The sequence below is a fragment of the Chionomys nivalis genome, chromosome 7, assembly GCF_950005125.1.
Source record: "Chionomys nivalis chromosome 7, mChiNiv1.1, whole genome shotgun sequence".
NCBI classification, from domain to species: domain Eukaryota; kingdom Metazoa; phylum Chordata; class Mammalia; order Rodentia; family Cricetidae; genus Chionomys; species Chionomys nivalis.
In genome coordinates, this window is record NC_080092.1 from 76833748 (window position 1) to 76854820 (window position 21073).

General features: G+C 49.7%; 1 protein-coding gene across 1 annotated transcript; it reads left to right on the forward strand.

The window, feature by feature from the left end:
• The first annotated feature begins 8590 nt into the window (after positions 1-8590).
• On the forward strand, positions 8591-20656 carry Copz2 (COPI coat complex subunit zeta 2). Its single transcript, XM_057775772.1, has 9 exons — positions 8591-8695; positions 9339-9413; positions 12860-12941; positions 13484-13575; positions 13997-14052; positions 14905-14982; positions 16598-16649; positions 17312-17350; positions 20336-20656. Exons 1-9 carry the CDS (start codon positions 8594-8596, stop codon positions 20381-20383), a joined length of 624 nt encoding a protein of 207 aa, XP_057631755.1. The 5' UTR covers positions 8591-8593; the 3' UTR covers positions 20384-20656.
• The last annotated feature ends 417 nt before the right edge of the window (positions 20657-21073 follow it).

The following is a 21073-nucleotide window of genomic DNA, read 5'->3' on the forward strand; positions in this document are numbered from 1 at the left end:
CGCATGCCCTTGCTCCCTCAGGGAGGGGCTGATGGGCATCAGGAAAACGGGGCCTTGCCTGGCAACTGCAGGCCACAATAACAGAGAAAAGCTGTGGGAAGCAAGGCTAAGAGCTAGCAACAACGCCCAGAGATTTAGAACCATAAAAGAGGTAGCTATGGGGCTATCAGAATGGCTCACCAGGTAAAGACACTTGCCAAACCTGATCATCTGAGTTGGGTCCCTGGGATTGACATAGAGGAAGGAGAGCACTGACTCCACAAAGTTGCCCTCTGACCTCCACATGCCTGCTGTGACACGTGTGTACAATTGTGGACACGCATATGCAAAATAAATAAAAGTTTTAAAAGGGCCAGCTAACTAGAAGGCACATGCTGACATGCCCACTTCTCCTGGGGATGCATGTTAACTGTGCCCCTCTCTAGTGGGAAAGCCTGCTTCTGCAGGCCCTTCTGTCCTCTAGCCATCCCTGAAGGACAAGGTCAACCAGGAAACCCCCAGAGAAGGGACTGTGAGAGGGTAAAGTTAATGGACCTCACACTAGGAATAATAAAAATTGCTTTGTCCCCTAATGCTGCCTTTCCAGTTGTCCATTATCTTCTTTTCTTTAAGAATATTTGGCTGGCTGGGTGTGGCATGCTCTTAGAGGCAGATCCCAGCACTTGGAGACAGAAGCAGGTAGATCTCTTTGAGTTCCAAGTCAACCAGGGCTGCCTGGTGAGACTTTGTTTCAAAACAAAATTGTTTAGCTGTATATAGTCATGGATGCCTACAATTCTAAGCCCCCGAGAGCTGGAGTATGTACGTACATACATACATGCTAGGCAGTGGTGGCACACATCTTTAATTCCAGCACTTGGGAAGCAGACACAGACGAATCTCTGAGGTCGGGGCCAGCCTGCTCTACAAAGCAAGTTCTAAGACAGCCAGAGCTACACAGAGAAACCCTGCCTTGAAAAGAAACAAAACCAAAAAACAGTCAGATGTGGTGGTGTATGTTTTCTTTTTTTTTGGTTTTTCGAGACAGGGTTTCTCTGAGGTTTTGGAGCCTGTCTTGGAACTAGCTCTTGTAGACCAGGCTGGTCTCGAACTCACAGAGATTCGCCTGCCTCTGCCTCCCAAGTGCTGGGATTAAAGGCGTGCGCCACCACCGCCCAGCTGGTGTATGTTTTCTAATCCTAGCATTCTGGAGGTGGAGTTAGATCGGGAGTTCAAGGCCAGCCTCCTTACATAGCAAGAGTGAGGAGAATCTGAGGCTGCCCTGGGATACAGAAGACCTGCCTTGAGCAAACAAATCCGTCTGTAGAAGTGCCTCCTCCTCTCCAAACACCATGTAATCCAGAGGAATGGACCGGATGACTGCCCGAGATTGCTTTCCTACAGCCCTCCTGAGAGCTTCTAGGGTTATAGCCTGTCAATACTAATGTTAACATGTCTTGCAAAGGAAATCAATTGATTTTCCAGTTACTGCGGACATTTGGTCTCTTTTCTTGGGTGGTAATCACCTTTGGAAAGTGTGTTCCCGTAAACCCGTCAGAAGAGGCATACCTCCTCCACTTGCTGCCAGCCCCTCCCTGTACCTCATTATCATAAAGCTTCTCAACCTCAGCTGCCAGCGAGAACCACCTAGGGAACTTCCGGAAAAGAACAGTGACCCAGTCCCACCCCAACCTGATCAGACCCCATCAACATTTTGTGAAAACTTCATGGTAAGGTAATCCTTGTCTGTGGACAGAGTAGAGAACAGCACTCTAGCTTGGAGCAAGAATCCAGGTAGGACGAACACAACAGCAGAGCTAAGGCCCAGGCTGGAGTTATCATCCCAGCTCAGGACGTACACTCTTCTTGACCTCCACAATGAATACACCTCATTGTTCGTTCATGTCTCTGCCTAACATTTTTTGAAGATGAGTTCAACCGTCCCATGGGTCTCCCAGAATCGCCCCAAACAGAATTGGGTAATGTTCTTTGTGTAGGTCTCAGTGTGACATGTCACAATCAGGCAGGTGCATTGTGAGGTGGGGAGAGTGGGCGTTTTGGATGTAGTGGGTTTAAAAATCCCGGGTTTGTCACTCACCCATTGGACTAGCCTTAACTAAATGAAGACAACAGTGTACATAGTCACAGATGTTAAAACTCAGATCCCAGTGAGGCATGGGGGTGCACACCTTTCATCCTAGCATTTGGGAGGTTGAGGCAGGAGAATTGCTATGAGTTCAAGGCTAGACAGACCTGTATAGTGAGTTCCAGGCCAGCCAAGGTTATATAGTAAGACGCTGTCTCAAAACAAAGAGAAAAAGAGTCAGAATGAGTATGTAAAGCCATTCAACACATGGGGTAAGCTGAGCATAAGGCTTATTGATTTATTGATTTATTTAAGGCAATGTCTCGTAGATGAGGCTGGTCTCAAGCTTGCTAAGTAATCAAGGTGACTTTAACTCCTCTCTTCCTGCTTCTGCCTCCCAGGCACTGGGAATATAGACACGCACCACCATGCCAAGCTTCCTTTCTTGGCCAGCTCTCTCTCTCTCTCTCTCCACCTCTCCGCCTACTCTGCAGCTTTGTCTCAGAGAAACCAAAGGCTCTGGAGAAATGAGAGCTCCCCCCCAATGGCCTGCTGAAGCCCCTCCTGCAGACAGACCAGGGATGCTCTCCTTTTCTGTCCAGCGCACACAGGCATGGCTCACATTCTGGAACACACACACCTCCCCCTCCTGACATCTTAGCAGGAAGGACTGAGGCTGGTGCTGAAAGAGCCCTTTCCTCCGTCACAGGAACAGATGCTGAGAGCCCAGGACACAGGCATGGCAGCAGCAGGAGGCTGAGTCAGAGGAAATAAAACCATCTCCTCTCCAAGAAATACCAAGGCCCACAGGAGAACTCCGCTGGAAATGCCTGGCTCCTGGGGCTCCAAAAGAAAGAGAGCAGACGTGTGCAGCTGAGGCCTGGACTCTGAATTAGAGGGGTACAGACCCCCAAAAATCACACAATCGTACAATCCTGGAGGAAGTAGAGGGGAAAACCCCAAAGACAACGTGTTTTTTTTTTGTTTGTTTTTTGTTTTTTTTTGGTTTGGTTTGGTTTTTGGTTTTACGAGACAGGGTTTCTCTGTGTATCATTGGTCTACTCATTCTGCAGACCAGGCTGGCCTCAAACTCACAGAGATCTGCCTGCCCCTGCCTCCTGAGTGCTGGGACTAAAGGTATGCACCACCACCACCACCCTTTGAGGCAGGCACTCTTTTTTTTTTTTTTTTTTAAGTTTTTCGAGACAGGGTTTCTCTGTGGTTTTGGAGCCTGTCCTGGAACTAGCTCTTGTAGACCAGGCTGGTCTCGAACTCACAGAGATTCACCTGCCTCTGCCTCCCAAGTGCTGGGATTAAAGGCGTGCGCCACCACTGCCCGGCCTGAGGCAGGCACTCTTAACCAGTGAGCTAGTGAACTGTCTCTTCAGCTCTTGTTTTTATTTTATTATTATTTCATTATTGTTGTTTTGTGGTTTGTTTGTTGAGCCAGAATCTCTCTATGTAGTTCTGGTTGTCCTGGAACTCCCTATGTAAGCCAGGCCTTAAACTCACAGAGATCTTCCTATCTCTACCTCCCAAACGCTAGGATCAAAGGTGTGTGCCACCAAACCTGGCCCTTGTCTTGTCATTTGAGACAGAATCTCACTATGTGTCCCAGGTTGTACTCAAAGGTGCAATCCTCCTGCCTCTATCCGCGTGAGAAGCTAAGACCACAGGCCTGCACCCCTACACCTAGCTCCCCGCCTTGCATTTTGTGAGGCAAGTGTGTGCTTGTTCACGTTTGTGCAGGCGCACATGTGTGGGGCCACAGGACAAGCTCGGTTGTCATCTTCAAGAATGCTGCCCATCTACTATGATCCTGGGGTCTCATGCTAGCCTGGAGCTCCCAAGTAGACTACAGCGGTTGGCCATCAAACCCTAGAGACCCTCAGGTGTCTGTCGCCCAAGCGTGGCCCGAGCTCGGCATTTTTAGATGGGCCCTGGGGACTGAACTCAGATCCCGAGGCTTCTGAGACAAACCCTTTACTGGTTTTACTGACTGACTTTAAGCCCAGCCATGGCTTCTTCACTCTGGGCAGACTACCAAGCTAGCTGTCTGTTGCTGCACCTTGGTGCCTTCCCAGAGCTGATTATGAACTGCAGAATGCCCTCGGGGTGGATGGCACTGCCCGGTGTCTCCACCTGAAAGCCTGCCTGCTTCCTTGGAAGCCCACTAAAGGTGTAACTGTCAGGTCCAAAGTCCCCCTCCCCCAAAATGGCAGTGCTGGTAACACTGTCCTAACCAGAAGGACTCTAACCTAGTGAGCGGAGGGACGGTTATTGGGTGAACGAGCCTGAAGGTTTCTGTTCACTAGAAGAGTAGAAGGCTTAAATGAGGTTTCTGTTCACTCGGAACTTCCCTTAACCTTCCCCCAGAGGTCAAACACCTCTGGCAAGGGTACCTGGTTCCTGGTCAGTCAGACAGCTTGTAGCAGCTCAGATGCCCAATCTGCCGACTGTCAAATAAAGTCTCCTCGCTTTTCTGCCATTTTGCTTTTCTCTCTCCCCCTCTCCTGGCTCCCAGGAAATAATCTTGGCAGTTTGATCCCCAATAACTCTTTCTTTCTGCCCACAAAGCAGTCTAGTTTGGTAGCTTCTCTGTGCCACCACTCATAGTGGCCATGATCTGGGAGAATCCCAGGGGCTCTGTTGAGGGTTTGGAAGGGGCTGTCATCAATGAACATCCCTTTTTTTTTTTTTTTTTTTTTTTTTTTGAGCTGAGGATGGAACTCAGGGCCTTTATCTTGCTAGTTAAGCACTCCACCACTGAGCTAAATGCCCAGCCCTGGACAGCTCATTTAAAATTTTAATCTATGGGCTGTTTTGACTGCATCCAGCTGAGCACCATTCCTGTAGGACCCACAAAAGACAGGCAAGAGCATTGGATCCCCTGGGACTGGAGCTGCTATGTGGGGGCTAGGCACTGAAACCTGGTTCTCTGGAAGAAAACCCAGTGCTCTTAACCACTGAGCCATCTCTCCAAACCTGACATCTAATTCTTAGAAGGTTGAACTTGAAGGTTCTGAACTTACTGAACTTAAGATGTAAAGAGATCCTAGTGATCACGGACTGGCTCCACAGAGGGGGAGCTGGCGAGTGTAATAGATTCTGGGCTGTGGAGGTCGTTCCTAGACTTCCCTAATCCCCAGTTCTCACTCCCACTCTGCCTGGCTCCTACCCCATTGCCCCCATGAAGCCAGCCTAGCTCTCTCAGGCTCCTATCTCTCCAATTCTTCTGTCCCTTCTTTAGAAGACTGACCTTCCCAATGTGGGTACTGTAATGGTTTAAGTAAAAATGCTGCAGGTCCCCGAGTGGCTGCAGCAGGCAGTGGTCCTGAGACCATGCAGCAGGTCCCTGAAGTGGCTGCAGGCAGTGGTTCCCGAGAGCAGCCAGTCCCATAAGGAGAGACAGACAAGACAGATGGGTACACACGGAGCCACGAGGTGGGCTAGAGAAAAACACATGGATAGGCACGCCATGCAGAGTGAGGTTGGATATTTATTTAGTGGGTTATGGAGGGGAAAAGGGGAGAAGATCAGAGAGAGAGAGAGAAATTGAGAGGAAGAAAGGGGAGAAGTGGGGAGAAGGGAGAGACAGAAGCCGCCTCTCGGAGAAACAGACACGGATAGGGAAGAGGCTCAGGCTGGAAGTTGGAGATTAGCTTGTCTTGGCTTGTAGATGGGGTTGGCGTGGCTTGTCTCTTAAAGGACGGAGCAGACCTTTACAGGTACTGTGTACCAAACAGAGGCAAGGAAATGATCCGAAGAGCTTTTGGTACTGTTCTTTCGTTGTTGTTCTTTTGTTTTGTTTTGTTATTTCGAGACAGGGTTTCTCTATATAACAGCCCTGGCTGTCCTGGAACTTGCTTTGTAGACCAGGCTGGCACTGTACTCACAGAAATCCACCTGCCTCTGGTTCCTGAGTTCTGGGACTAAAGATGTCTAGCTGGGGGTGGGGGAACACCACACACATTTGCAAACCAATTACTACAAATCTTATCTACTCACTCATCTCCTGTTTTGTTCATTTTGCTCTTGTTTGAAACAGGATCTTGCTATGTAGCCCAGGCTGGCTTCAGCCTCACAATCTATCTGTATCAACCTCCAGAGTGCTAAGAGTACAGGCCTTGCTAAAAATGATATTTAGAGATTGAGAAAAGCACAATGAGAGCAAGAGAGTGCTGAGCCAGACTGCCGCAGGAGAGACCTATGAAATAAGACAGAGAGACTACAGAGGAACCTTCTGATGAGGAATTTGTTACTGTTATTGCTATTGTTATTATTATTATTTTAGGATTTTTTTTTTTTTTTTGGTTTTTTGAGACAGGGTTTCTCTGTGGTTTTGGAGCCTGTCCTGGAGCTAGCTCTTGTAGACCAGGCTGGTCTCGAACTCACAAAGATCCGCCTGCCTCTGCCTCCCGAGTGCTGGGATTAAAGGCATGTGCCACCACCGCCCGGCTATTTTAGGATTTTTGAGGCAGAGTTTCTCTGTGTAGTCCTGGTTGTCCTGGAACTCACTCTGTAGGCCAGGCTGGCCTCAAACGCAGAGATCCACCTGCCTTTGACCCCCAAGGACTGGGATTAAATGTGCCACCACATCCAGATAATAAGAATAACTATTATTACTATTAGATTACAAATATCAAGTTGTTAATTTCATCATTATTATTATTGAGACAGGTTCTCCCTACGTAGCCCTAGCTGGTCTAGAATTTGCTAAATAGATCAGGCTGGCTTCAAACTCAGAGATACACCTGCTTCTGTCTTTCAAATGCTGGGATTAAAGGCATGTACCACTATACCTGGGAAAAGGTATTTATTTATTTATTTATTTATTTATTTATTTATTTATTTATGTGCCTGCTTGTCTGTATGTGCACCACTTGTATGCAGTACCTGTGGAAGCCAGAAGAGGGTAGAGGGTGCCAGATCCCCTGGAACCTGAGTTATAGGCGGTTGTGAGTCACATGATGTGGGAGTGGGAACTGAACTTGGGTTTTCTGTAAGAACAGCAAATACTCTTAATTCTTGAACCATTTCTCCAACCCCCTTGATGAGGATATTTAAGAAGAAACTTTCAGGCCAGTAAGATGGCTCCATGGGTAAAGGCACAGGGGCCACCAAGACTAACAACCAAAATCCAAACCCCAGGATCTAGAAAGTAGAAGGAGAGAACTAACTTCTGTGAGTTGTCCTCTGACCCCACATAAGTGTCTAAACTGGATGATGATAGATAGATAGATAGATAGATAGATAGATAGATAGATAGATAGATAGACAGATGATAGATAGATAGATAGATAGATAGACAGATGATAGATAGATATATAGATAGATAGACAGATGATAGATAGATAGATAGATAGATAGATAGATGATAGATAGATAGATAGACAGATGATAGATAGATAGATAGATAGATAGATAGATAGATAGACAGATGATAGATAGATAGATAGATAGATAGACAGACAGATGATAGATAGATAGATAGACAGATGATAGATAGATAGATAGATAGATAGATAGATAGATAGATAGATGATAGATAGATAGACTTTTAAAAACAAAAAAGGTTTTGAAAGTTGGAAAGAGAAAGGCTGCTGTCTTCAGTGGGAGGAAGCCCCCATAGGAACCATCTGAGACCAGCGATTGTGACGCTCCACACTGAGGCCCCGAAGAGCCAAATGGGGAAAATTTCTCCCACCCAAAGCCTGGGGACTCTCCCACTCAATTTATTTTCCCAATCGGCATGAAAAGGTCACACAAAGCCTGATTCTTCTCAACTGCTATGTCTGAAAACACCTACTTCCCAGGCATGGCTTTTGACATACAGTGGGCGTGTTCGTTGTAAAAGGCACATCGATCAGATCAGCCTTCTGAGTGCTTGGCCAAGCTCCGCTCACTCCTTCGCTGTGTGCTAGTGGACTCTGGCCAGGTTGTCCGCAAGCTCAGGTTGGATTATGGGCATATACTTCCTGCCCTATCCACCTCTGGGTCTTGAAAAATGTCTGGGGGAGGTGTCCCTCAGCCCATGGCTCTTTTCCCCAATTAGTATGTGAGGAAGAGAACTCTTCTCCAAGGAGGGGGTCGCCACCTGGTCTTTCTGATAAGCTTTGTCCTGAGATCCAAAAAGGTGACTTGAAATATTTGTCCCAATGACATCTGGGCGTCCTGAAAAACGTCTCACCTGTGATTCGGGTTGGCCCAGGGCAGCCACGTGGAGACCTCTATGAACCAAAGCCACAGGCCCCACCGCCCCAAGGCCAAAAGAGGCCAGAAGAGGTAATAGTAGTTGGTTCTGGGTTACCTGAGAGACTTGGAGGCGCAGAAAGGGCTCCAGGGAGAAGAATGAGAAAGAAGCCAAGGGGAGAGAGGAGGATCTGCAGAGTGGGGGTCAGGCAGAAAACTCGCTCAGAGAGAGGGGACACACACAGAGGCCAGCCACGCAGGACTGGGCGGAGGGGCGGCGCCGCGGGGGGACGGGCGCGGGGCGGGGCGGCGCTGTCATTGCGAGCAGCGAACGGAATGCAGCGGCCGGAGGCCTGGCCACGTCCGCACCCGGGGGAGGGGGCCTCGGCCGCCCAAGCCGGGGGCGCAGCGCCACCCACCCGAGTCACAGAACTGCGGGTATGGAGCTTGGGGTGCTGGGTCCCCGGGCGGCAGGGTTGGGATCGGGGGCAGCTCCCAAGCTGGGAACTTTGTGCCACCACTGCCCAGCCCCGGAGAGGGAGCCCGGGCCCGAGGAGGGGAAAAAAAGTTCGTCCTGGAGCGCACAGGGGGTGAGGAGGCCTGGCCTGAGTGGAGTGTCGCGGGGCTGAAGTTCTGGGGGAACTCACGGCAGTGATAGGGACTGACTGGGGTGACGGGGTTGGGGGTGAGATTCTGGCGGGACGAGGGAGGAGTGGGAGTGGCGAGGTGGTCTGGTTGGGCTCCCTTGCTCCAGGGTGATGGCCGCGCTTCTGGAGCTTGGGGTCAGCTGCACACAAGGAGGCTCGCTCGGCGCCGCTGTTCCCCGGGCCCAGGTTCTGTGATACACTCCGACTCGGGCTCTGGAGCAGTCAGTGCATGACAGAACTTGGGCCCGGTAGGACTTTCTGCACCCGCTCCTCGGACCTGCAGTGGAACATCTGCCTGGGAGTAGAGTGGGCACCGGAAATGGTCCATGTGGCACAGGGTTGGGCTGGAACCAGCTGTGGATTGGGGGATCGCTGACTCCAGAGAGCCCACGATACGGGTCCACTTTGAGTCAGAGGTTCCTTTCCTGTGTCAGTTTCAGGAACCTTCTCTCTACACCATCAAGGCTGTCTTCATCCTAGATAACGATGGGCAAAGGCTGCTGGCCAAGGTAACCCCTCACCACAGAAACCCCGAAGACAGTGCCACATGTCCAAGACAAGCGGTCCCCACCCAGCCCATTTAACTCCTTTAGGAGAAACTGCTTTCTGGATGGCCGAGCAGCCCAGCCTAGATTCTCTAGAAGTCACCGTGTCCACGCTATGCTTTATCAGTCTGACAGCTGGCGGGGAAGAGGGGCATCCCCTCTGCCTCTACTGTGTTTCCTGACGTGGTTTCATGCCTTTTCATTGTCCTTGCACTGGCCGGCTGCACCCCTGGGCTAGCGTGAGAAGCTCCATCAAAGGGATCAGTGGAGAGCTGAGCTGGGACCTAGGAGTCCCCGTCCCTAAACTGGAGACAAGCGACCTGTGTGCTTTTTTGTATTTCAACTTGGTAAACACGAAGGGTTTAGCATGAGTATTTAGACTTAGGTGGTATTTGTGAGGCCCTGTCGTCCCACTCCCAGCTTCACAGATGCGGGAAATGAAGCGCAGAGAAACTAAACAGGCTGCCCGAGGTCACAGGGTTAGTGTCATAACTGATAAGCAGACTCGGGGCTTGAAGTTGAGGCTTTCATGGGACTCTCCTTCTGTTAGCTGGCGTCCATCCTACATGGCCTGCGTGAGGTGAGCTAAACTAAATTTGAAGCAAAGTCTCAGGGTGGGCCAGAAGGCTCAGGGAATAAGGGCACTTGTCATCAAGCCTACAGCTTGAATTGGATCCTGAATTCATTATGGAGGGAGCAAGTTCCATCAGGTTGTCTTTGACTTCTCCATACTTGGCCCCTCACAAATATGCGCATGCGCACACACACATACACATACACACACACTCAACTAAATGTTTTAAAAAAGAGAAAAAAAAAAACTTTAGAAAGAAAAATGCTGCCGGGCGGTGGTGGCACACGCCTTTAATCCCAACACTCAGGAGGCAGAGGTAGGCGGATCTCTGTGAGTTCGAGACCAGCCTGGTCTACAAGAGCTAGTTCCAGGACAGGCTCCAAAACCACAGAGAAATCCTGTCTCGAAAAACCAAAAAAAAAAAAAAAAAAAGAAAAATGCCCTAAAACTCCTGCCACTGAAGGCCAGACAGTGGCGCACACCTTTAATCCCAGCACTCGGGAGGCAGAGGCAGGCTGATCTCCATGAATTTGAGGCCAGCCTGGTCTACAAAGTCAGTTCCAGGATAGCCAGGGATACATAATGAGACCTGTCTCAAAAACAAACCCAATTCCAATAAATAAATCAGAGAGAGATAATATTCCTGCCACTGATACAATTAACTGTGCAGAAATACAATCCTTTTATTTTGTTTTGTTTTGTTGTGGACCAGGTTGTCCTTAAATTTGTCTTGCTTCTTCTGCCTCTGCCTCTTGAGTGCTGAGATCACAGGCAAGCATATAACATCTTGCCCTAACTTTTTTGTTTGTCTGTTTTCCTTTCCTTTTCTTTCTTTCTTTGGTTTTTTTTTTTTTTTTTTTTTTTTTTGGTTTTTCGAGACAGGGTTTCTCTGTGGTTTTGGAGCCTGTCCTGGAACTAACTCTTATAGACCAGGCTGGTCTCGAACTCACAGAGATCCGCCTGCCTCTGCCTCCCGAGTGCTGGGATTAAAGGCGTGCGCCACCATCGCCTGGCTTTTTTTGTTTTTTTCGAGACAGGGTTTCTCTGTGGTTTTGGAGCCTGTCCTGGAACTAGCTCTTGTAGACCAGGCTGGTCTCGAACTCACAGAGATACGCCTGCCTCTGCCTCCCGAGTGCTGGGATTAAAGGCGTGCGCCACCACCGCCCAGTGTTTTGTTGTTTTCAAGACAGGGTTTCTCTGTGTAGCCCTGGCTTTCCTGGAATTCACTCTGTAGACCAGGCTAGACTCAAACTCGAATATTCACTGGGGTTAAAGGACACCACCTTAACTAGACCCCTAGATATTTTTGTTTGCTTATTTTGTTTTTTGAAACAGGGACTCACACTATAACCAAGGATGGCTTGGAATTTACTGTGTGGCCCAGCCTAGCCTGGAAGTCACAGTGATCCAGCCTCAGCCTCCTAAATGCTAAGACTATTTGTGTTAGCCAAACCTTTTTTTTTTTTTTTTTTTTGAGACAGGGTCTCATGTAGTCAAGGCTGGCCCAGAACTCCTGATCTTCCTACTTCTTCTTTGGTGCTGGGATTCCAGGCATATGCTACTACACCCAGATAGAACATCTAAATTATATATGAAATATAGTAAAGCTTTTTCATTTGTTGGAGCTGAAACTTTGAAACTTAGTCTTCATAATATTCACCATGGTTGGACCCAGCAGAGAATCTGCTAACTTAGCTGAAGGATTACCTACTGAAAATTCACATTCAAAAAATTGAGCTGAGCACACCTTGCTTTAGCAGATGGGCAGAGATAGAGTGGCATCGCTAAAGCCTCTGGGGCCTCCTGCTAGAAGGTCCTATCCTTGTTATATGTTAAGAAATTGAGGATAAGCTGGTGGTGGTGGCGCACGCCTTTCATCCCAGCACTCAGAGGCAGAGGCAGATGGATCTCTGTGAGTTCAAGGCCAACCTGACCTACAGACTCAGTTCCAGGAGAGCCAGGGCTACACAGAGAAACCAAAAAAAAAAAAAAAAATTAAAATTAAATAAAGCAAATGAGGCTAGCCTGGTCTACATATAGCAGGTCAGCTAGCTGGCAAAATGAGACTCTGCTTTGAAAATAACTGAGGCAGGCCCTGAGAATGTAGGTAGTGGAAATGCATTTACTTACCTAGTATGCATAGGGTCCTGGGTTCCATTGCCAGACCTCAAGAAAATGAAGGAAGGAAGGAAGAAAAGAAGGAAGGAAGGAGGGAGGGAAGGAAGGAAGGAAGGAAGGAAGAAAGGAAGAAAGGAAGGAAGGAGGGAGGGAAGGAAAAAAGAAAAGGAAGGAAGGAAGGAAGAAAGGAAGGAAGGAAGGAAGGAAGACTTGGGAAAGAGAAAACAAGCTGGGATACAGCTCAGTGGTGGACACGTTGCTAGCACGGGTGAAGTCCTGGTTTGCAACCCCAGCGCTGCTGGAGGGAAGAAAGCAAAGGAAGAAGGAAGGGAGGGTGAGAGGGAGAAAGGGAGAAAGGGAAGAAGGAAGGAGAGAGAGAAAGGAGAAAGAGAGGGAGGAGAGAGAGGGGAAAGAGAGAGAGGAAGGAGAGAAAGGGGAAGGAGAGAGAGGGAAGAGAGGGGAAGAAGGGAAGGGAGAGAGGGAGAAAACCAAATGAAGACTTCAAAGGCAGCCCCAATATTTCTCTACTTTGTTTTTTGTTTGTTTGTTTGTTTGTTTTTTGCTGGGAATTTGTTTATGGGGACCTGGAAACAGAAAAGGTCTGGAGGGAGGTGACAAGGAGGTGCAGCTTAGCCAGCCCCAACACCCCTGCTAAGCCCCTTCCAAGGCTGGAGCTGGCTCTGTACAAGGCTGTGGCCATTCTCCTTCTCTCTCACAGTATTATGACGACACATTTCCCTCCATGAAGGAGCAGATGGTTTTCGAGAAAAACGTCTTCAACAAGACCAGCCGCGCTGAAAGTAACGCCTGCCGTTCCTCCTCTGGAACTCTCAGATAACTGACCACCAGTGTCTGTCATCTTCTCCATCCGAACACATCTGTCCTTGCCTGCCTTCCACACCCACAGCCCCTTCTCCTCTAAGGCTCTTTGTCCTCTCCTCTCCAGCTGTTCGCCACTCCCTCCTTTCATCCGGGGGCCTTCACTCCCCATCACTCTCACCCCCACCCCCCTCTTGGTTGAGGAGACCAACTGTGCTGTGACCCCCGCTACACACACACACACACACACACACACACACACACACACACACTTGGACCAGGTCCCAGGGCCTTGCATGGGATGGAGGGTGGGTGGGAGGTCCACTGCAGGCTGGGTGTGTTGACCACTCAACAGGAGGGATGGGACCAAGGACACCCAGAGCGGCCTCCTGGTAGTGGTGGTCTGTCTAGAGTTCCTTGGGAAAGGAAGTGGGAAGCAAAAGGAGAGGCAAGGGGAATGAAGACCAGGCTAGCCCCAGGCTGGGGTCGGGGTGTGCCGATTTGAAAGCTTTCCTGCTTCTAGGTGAGATCGCATTCTTCGGGGGCATGACCATCGTCTACAAGAGCAGCATTGACCTCCTCCTGTATGTGGTGGGCTCTTCCTCTGAGAACGAGGTGAATCTAGGAGGTCGGGTGACAAAGGAGGGTCTGTCCTGGGGTGCAGGTGGGCTCTGGATGCTCTTCCTTTAGGATCTGGGGGTAGACGGGCAGCCAGAATGGGTCTCCTTAGGTTCCTTGGGGACCGGAAATGGATTATCGCACCTTCTGTAGCAAGCCGTTAGTTCTTTCTAAACATATTTAGAGAAGGAGACACCCAGTACGCCTTCCAAGGGAGCACTCCAGTGTCCCCCAGCTCAAACCTAAGGGAAATTCCTCCTCTCAAGTCAAAGTACGGTTAGCCTCCAGCCAAGCCCTGTCTGACAAGGGAGTGCTCCCACCCTTCCATGGGGCCCACACCGGGAGCTCAGAGGCCTGCTTTGGGCCTCTCAGCTTCAGCTCTCTTCTCTTCCTCCTCCCACACCCTCCTCCTCCTCAGCTGATGCTCATGTCTGTTCTCGCCTGCCTGTTTGACTCTCTGAGCCACATCCTAAGGTAAGTGAGATTTTCAGCACCCCAGGGCCGCAGCCCCCAGGCCTTTCTCTTTGTCCTAGAGGCAAGGCTCTTCCGCTCTGCTGTTTTCCGGGACTCTCCGCTGGTCTTAGAACTGGAGTGGCTTCCTCCAAGGCCCCTGATGTCCGTGGTGTCCCAGGCAGAGCCACGCGCAGGGGATGATCAGATATCAGATCTCAAGACACTGAGTTACCTGAGGTCACAGAACTCAAATCAGTACAAGTTCTAAACACAGGGAGAGCAGGGAGAGCAGGGAGAGAGGGAGAGAGGAAGAAAGAGAAAGAGGAAAGTCTGGTTACATAGCCCACACTGGCCTCCCACTCAGTCCTCCTTCCTCAGTCTCCTGCGTGCTGGGGTTACAGGTGAGTACCACCGTGGCCCGCTATAAACAAGGTTTCTAACTTTAAGCTCAGAGTTGGTTTCCCTGCATTCCCATCAGTACTGGTCCTTAGGCCAGGAACACAGCCTAGAGTGTGGGTCACGACCCCTCTCACAGGAGTCCAGTGTCAGATGTTTACATTATGATTCCTAACAGTAGCAAATTACAGTTATCAAGGAACAAAACGATTTTATGGTTGGGAGTCCCCACAACATGAGGAACTGTACGGAAGGGTCGCAGCATTAGGAAGGTGGAGACCCACTGAACCAACCAACCTATGATGGCCCTAGCCTGTGCTCAGGAGTTCCTGGCACTGGCTCAGCCACCACTGCCTGGTATCCTCCTGCCGGGGCCTTGTTGGGGAGGGCTTTTAGAAAGATAGGAGCCGCCTCATTTAGAGGAGTCGTCGTTCCTCTCAACCACCCAGAGGCTCAGGCGCTTGTGTCTGTCCACAGGAAGAACGTGGAGAAACGCTGGCTGCTGGAGAACATGGATGGAGCCTTCTTGGTGCTGGATGAAATCGTAGATGGCGGGTAAGGAGGAGACAGAGAGATGTTGACCTTTGTTGACTCAGTGCTGGGAGCACTCTGGTCAGCTCTCTGGCCAACTCGTCCTCCCTTCTCCCACATATTCCTACCAGGCCCCCAAACCTTCTTCCCTTATCATGATTAGCCAAAGTCAAGCCAAAGCGGGGGGAGGGGGGGTAGTCTGCTAGCCACCTGCAGCAGGCAGCTGTGTAGGTCCAGTTTGGGGAAGTTCAGGTTGATCTCCAGGGCTGAGGAAGAATATAGACATCTGTCCCTTTTCGAAAGGACCTCAGCCAGAGTCCCCCCGCCAGTGCCAGCTGGATACTCGTGACACTGACTCTCCTTGAGTCTACTTTTCCCATCACTAAAATGGGGTTAAAAGGATGATGGCGAGAGTCATACAAATGATGCGGATAAAGCCCATCGCTCTCATTGCTCATTTGAGGATTCTTTTTGTCTTTTTCCTCAGTAAATATTGCCTCTCATTAGTAAGCTGGCAGACTTACTAATAAGTAATAAGACTTACTGATAAGAAAAGTTGGTTAGCCGGGCATTGGTGGCGCACGCCTTTAATCCCAGCACTCGGGAGGCAGAGGCAGGAGAATCTCTGTGAGTTCAAGTCCAGCCTGGTCTACAAGAGCTAGTTCCAGGACAGGCTCCAAAATCACAGAGAAACCCTGTCTCGAAAAACCAAAAAAAAAAAAAAAAAAAAAAAGAAAGAAAGAAAGAAAAGTTGGTTAGTAGAATTCCGTGAAGAGGGAACAATAATCAGGGAAGAAGAGAGGTCTGATTCTGCGGTAGATGGTAGCAGAAACTTCTCGAGCGTCTTCCCACCCCCTTGCCCTCTTGCCTCAATGCTGGAGGTGCAGCAATTATAGCATCTTTGAAACACCTGCCCTTTTTATAGAGGAGGAAACAGAGGCTCAGAGATTCTAGTAACTTATCCAAGGGCATTAGAAAGGTGAAGATCTAAAACCATGCGCATGAGATCTTTCAGAGGCTATGTTCTTTCCATGGTACTGTACCACCCAACTTGAGGGCAGGGACCTCTGGAGGTGGGGCCCTGAGACCGCCTTCCTCCCCCTTCGGTTTGTATTAACTGCCTGCTATTGCTTGGTGGTGTGCTGATGGCTGGGTTGTAAACGTGAGAAGATCTAGCCCCCGTCACAGCGTCTACTCAGCTCGACCGGGCTGTCCTTTTTTCAGTTGTTTTATTGTTTGTTTTGGTTTTTTACATTTTTGTCTATTTATTTGATCTTGGATCGCTGTGTGTGCCACAGTGTGGAGGTCAGAAGACAGCTGCTCCAGGCGTTCTTTCCTTCCACCACGTGGGTTCTGGGGATCACGCTCAGGTTGTCAGGTTTGGTGGCAGGCACCTTTAACTGTTGTGCCGTCTCACAGGCCCCTCAGCTGACTATTTGCCCAGAGATGATCATGGAGGTGGACCAGAGGGAGCAGAGCTGAGACTCCCCCAGGGGAGGGATACATGTGACTCCAGGACCACCTATGGGAAGGTTCCCCAGAGGAGAGACACTATAGGATATGTTAAAAACCGGAAAGCGGCTTGTCGGAGGAGGATCACATCACCGACCCCCCCCCCCCATTTTCTTTTATCCTGTAGTGTGATCCTGGAGAGTGACCCCCAGCAAGTGATCCAGAAAGTGAATTTTAGGGTAAGTCTTCCTGTTCCCCACCCCTATCTTTTCCAGGCTGCCTTTCCTGTCCCCTCTCCGCTTGTCCTTCCTGGGTACCAGGTTGTCAGGGTTAAAGCTGGTGGGGGCCCAGCCACTCAGACTTCACACTTAGGGGCAGTTATTGGTGGCACTTGTGGGGTGCCTGTTGCTAAGAGAAAAATCTTCCTGTTCGTTCCTCATAAAAACAGATAAATAAATAACATCTCCTCCCCACCCTCCAGTTTGGATGAAGGAGCAATAACTGTATCCTCCAAATGACTCCAGGAGGCAGCCCTGGGAACTGGGGATCCACCCTTCCGCTCTGGTTTGGTTTTTCCATGCCTGCAACCTGATGACACCTTTCTCCACTTTAGCTCCCTTTACCAGCCTCCCCGCAGTTTGGTTAAGGATGCAGCTCAGTGCTAGAAAGAACACTTGGCTAGCATGTGTGAGGCCCCGAGTTTAATCCCCAGCAATGGAGGATGGGGTACCAGAGGTCCTGGCATCTAGATAACAGGCTGTAGGACCTCTGTCTGCTGAGCAGAGAGAGACAGAGGTGCCCTTCCGCGTCATGTAACTGCTGCACCCCTCGCACAGCAAGCTGTCACCTCTCTGACTCAACAAGTCCTCTCTTTCCTGACCGTGACTCTCCTTCCCCACAGACTGATGACGCTGGCCTAACAGAACAGAGTGTAGCCCAGGTAAGCCTCATGCATCGGCCTTGGCCAGAGGACACAGAGAGCCCAGGGTTCCAGGGGAGACAGAGTTAAGAAACCAGAGGTGTGGGACAGAAGGGATGAGCTGGTGACTGACTCGTGTGTGTGTGTGTGTGTGTGTGTGTGTGTGTGTGTGTGGTGTGTCCTGGTTATTATCTACAGATTGGATCTCTAGGCTCACAGACTTCCTGCTAGTCAAGCCGAATGGTTTGACCTTAGTTCTGGCCATCTGCAGGTCTGTCTGATCAGACTTACTATGTCCAAGGAAGTTCATTCCCTGGCATGAACTAGTCCTAATGAGGTAGCCCTGTGAGATGAGTTTGTGGCACCGGTGGGGAGCACCAGGTGCGATGCCTACTGTCCTACACTATTCTCCTCACCCCGTCTGCCCTCTGGTCCCCCATGCTTCCTCATGTTCTGCTGGGAAAGAATGTGGCTGCCTGGTGGTTTTCAGGGAGGAAGGAGGTTGGAAGAGAGTGGTCCACTCCTGTAATCTCTGCACTCTGAAAGGAAGGCCTCAGCATCTCAAATTCAAGGCCAGCCTGAGCTACACAGTGAGTTCCAGGCTATAGCCAGGGCTGTAGCATGAGACATTACCTAAAATAAAGAAATAAGCCAGGGGCTGGAGAGATGGCTCAGAGGTTAAGAGCATTGCCTCTCTTCCTAGAGGTCCTGAGTTCAATTCCCAGCAACCACATGGTGGCTCACAACCATCTGTAATGGGGTCTGGTGCCCTCTTCTGGCCTGTAGGCATACACACAGACAGAATATTGTATACATAATAAATAAATAAATGCCGGGCAGTGGTGGCGCAGGCCTTTAATCCCAGCACTTGGGAGGCAGAGGCAGGCGGATCTCTGTGAGTTCGAGACCAGCCTGGTCTACAAGAGCTAGTTCCAGGACAGACTCCAAAACCACAGAGAAACCCTGTCTCGAAAATCAAAAAAATAAATAAATAAATAAATAAATAAATATAAGAAAGGAAGGAAGGAAGGAAGGAAGGAAGGAAGGAAGGAAGGAAGGAAGAAGCCAAGCTGGAGATGGTGGTTCACACCTATAATCCCAGCATTTGGGAGGTGGAGTCCATAGAATCAGGAGTTCAAAGTCAAGTTTGAGGCCCCAAGTGATTGCCATGTGTCTGAAAAATACAAAAATAAATAAATAAGTAGCAAGTAAAGGCACTTGCCTTCGCCTGATGAGCTGAGTTTGATTGCTGTGATAGGGAGCTGACTCCCTACAAGGTGTTTGCTGACCTCTACAAAAGCATACTAAAGTAAATAAATGCAAGAAACATTAAACATTCTAAAGGGGGGTGTTGCTGAGCAGAGCAAACAAGAATGCGAGTTTTGGGGAGAGCTAGAGAGACAGCTCAGTGGTTGGGAGCACTTGCTGCTCTTGCAGAGGCCTTTTTATCTTTATTTCTTTTCGTTTTTTGAAGCAAGGTTTCTCTGTGTAGCCCTGGCTGTCCTGGAACTCACTCTGTAGTCCAGGCTGGCCTCGAACTCAGAGCGATCCGCCTGCCTCTGCCTCTCAAGTGCCGGGATTAAAGTTGTGCACCACCACCGCCTGGTGACACACATACAATTCTTTAAAATTAAAAAAAGAAGCCATGAGCGCGCTCGTTCACCACGCACAGAGCCCTGGGCGATCCCCACACTTCCCAGCACCCGCACGGTGGTGCAGGCTTATCATTCCAGTGCCTCAGATTTGGATCAAAGAACAAGACCCTGTTTCAAAAACAAACAAACAACGATAACAAAAAGAAAATGCATTCGTGTGAGTCACCCTACGCTCTTACTCTACCAGCCAAAGTTGAAAGGCAAGTTACTCAGCGCCTCTAGGGTTCCCAGAAGAATAGAACCCACCTGGTCCAGTTACGTGAATCAGCCATGAGTGACTAAGGGCCCTGCTGCCAGCCCTGAGGACGTAAGGTCAATCCCCGCCTGCCTCCGCCTCCCCGCCTGCCTCCGCCTCCCCGCTGAGTAAAGGCATGGATCACCGTGCTGGGCTCACAAGTTGTCCTGTTAGTTCCATGTGTGCATTGTAGCATTCACACGCACACACGGATACACACACACACACACACACACACATTGATTGTAAAAAACATTTTAAAGAACTAGATGAATCAGTTCGTGGATGGGAAGAGCCTAGAATGTTGTCTTACAGTCTCAGGAAACAACTTTCTATTTTTCTAAATGAACGAAGAATGAAGATTGGTATGGTCTTGCTGTGTAGCTCCGGCTGGCCTTGAACTCTTCATCCTCCTGCCTCACACTCCCAGGAGCTGAAATTACAGGCGCCACACCTATGCGTTAGGGGAAGTCTTAATTAAAAACAAAACTTATAGTGGTGGATATGCAACGAAATGTGGAGAAAGGGTTCCCTGGGAGAGATGGGAGGAGGTCCCTGTCCCCAGGAAGCAGGGAGACCGCAGGAAAGGGACTTATGCAGTGTGGGATGGACATTTTGGGGGGAGAAAGGAGACTTCATGCCAGGATCGAGTCTTGATACAGATAAGTGCATATGTTGGACTGAGGGTTTTTTTTTTCTTGGCAATAGAATCCCACACATCGACAGCCATTGCCCCATCAGCAAACAGGATGGGGTGCTAGGAACACACCCCAATATTCATTAAGGTGCTGAGTACCTAAGCACCAGCAAGACTGAGGCTGAGCCCAACCCCTGCCTGCCCCTACAGATGGCACTTCTGTAGCCTGGCATGGATCGGGGAAGGCAGGGGCCTCTGCCACACCCACACCCACACTTGTACTGGCTTGGGTAGCAGCCAGTTCAGGTTTGGCTGCAGTTTTCTGGGTTTGCCTGGTCTCCTTTAAACTAAGTAGTGGCAAGCTGCCGCCACCTAGTGGCCAGAGCTGGAGAGGCGCCCTCGGCTTCATAGACCTACAGTAAAAGCATCATTGACTGACATTCTCAACTATTTCTCCCAACATCCTTCCCTCCCGGCAGGTTCTTCAGTCAGCCAAGGAACAAATTAAATGGTCATTACTGAAATGAAGGCCTTGGAGTCGAGGCTCCCTTTCCAGAGAACCTTTTTCCAGTCCCTGCAAAAGCCTTGAGACCTCAAGGGACAGGAGAGAGATCCCTCGGCCTTCTCAGGCCTCTCCCAGAGGTCTTCTGCCAGGGATTCCGAGAAGCAAAAGTTTGGTCCCAGCTCTATTAACCCTGCTCAGTACCCTGGCCTGCCCCTGGGGCCATGAGAACCAGAAAAGTTTCCTTCCCTCGGACCTCGGTCACATTTTCAACCCTAGGCCTTAATAAACTTTAATTTCTTGCCATAGATCTCCTTTCTTGGCTTTGTGTGTGTGTGTGTGTGTGTTCAGAGGCGTGTGTGTGTATGTGTGTGTGTGTTCAGAGGCGGGTGTGTGTGTGTTCAGAGGCGGGTGTGTGTGTGTATGTATGTGTGTGTGTGTTCAGAGAAGGGCTCCCGCGGTTTGTCTTTTCAGATTTCCAGAGCTATTGTGTGGGCTATATCTGTGAATGGGGTCGTCAGGGTTGGGTTGGGTCAAGGGAAAGGGAAGTATTTAGCACAGGAGGGGTACAACTCTGGTAGCCTGGGGTTCCATGTGTGGTTGAGCGGCTAGATACGACAGTGTGTGGTGGTATTAGTAAGAGTAACAGAATAATATTGTCTTCCAGGAAAGGGGAGTGAAGATGGTACCCCCGTTTTGTGTTTGCGGTGCACAC

Bases quoted from the DNA above. Each gene is read 5' to 3' on its own strand.
- Copz2 (XM_057775772.1), top strand. From the start codon at position 8,594: ATGCAGCGGCCGGAGGCCTGGCCACGTCCGCACCCGGGGGAGGGGGCC. The intron at 12,942-13,483 runs GTAACGCCTGCC...TCCTGCTTCTAG, and splicing joins CAAGACCAGCCGCGCTGAAA to GTGAGATCGCATTCTTCGGG. The intron at 14,983-16,597 runs GTAAGGAGGAGA...TTTATCCTGTAG, and splicing joins GATGAAATCGTAGATGGCGG to TGTGATCCTGGAGAGTGACC.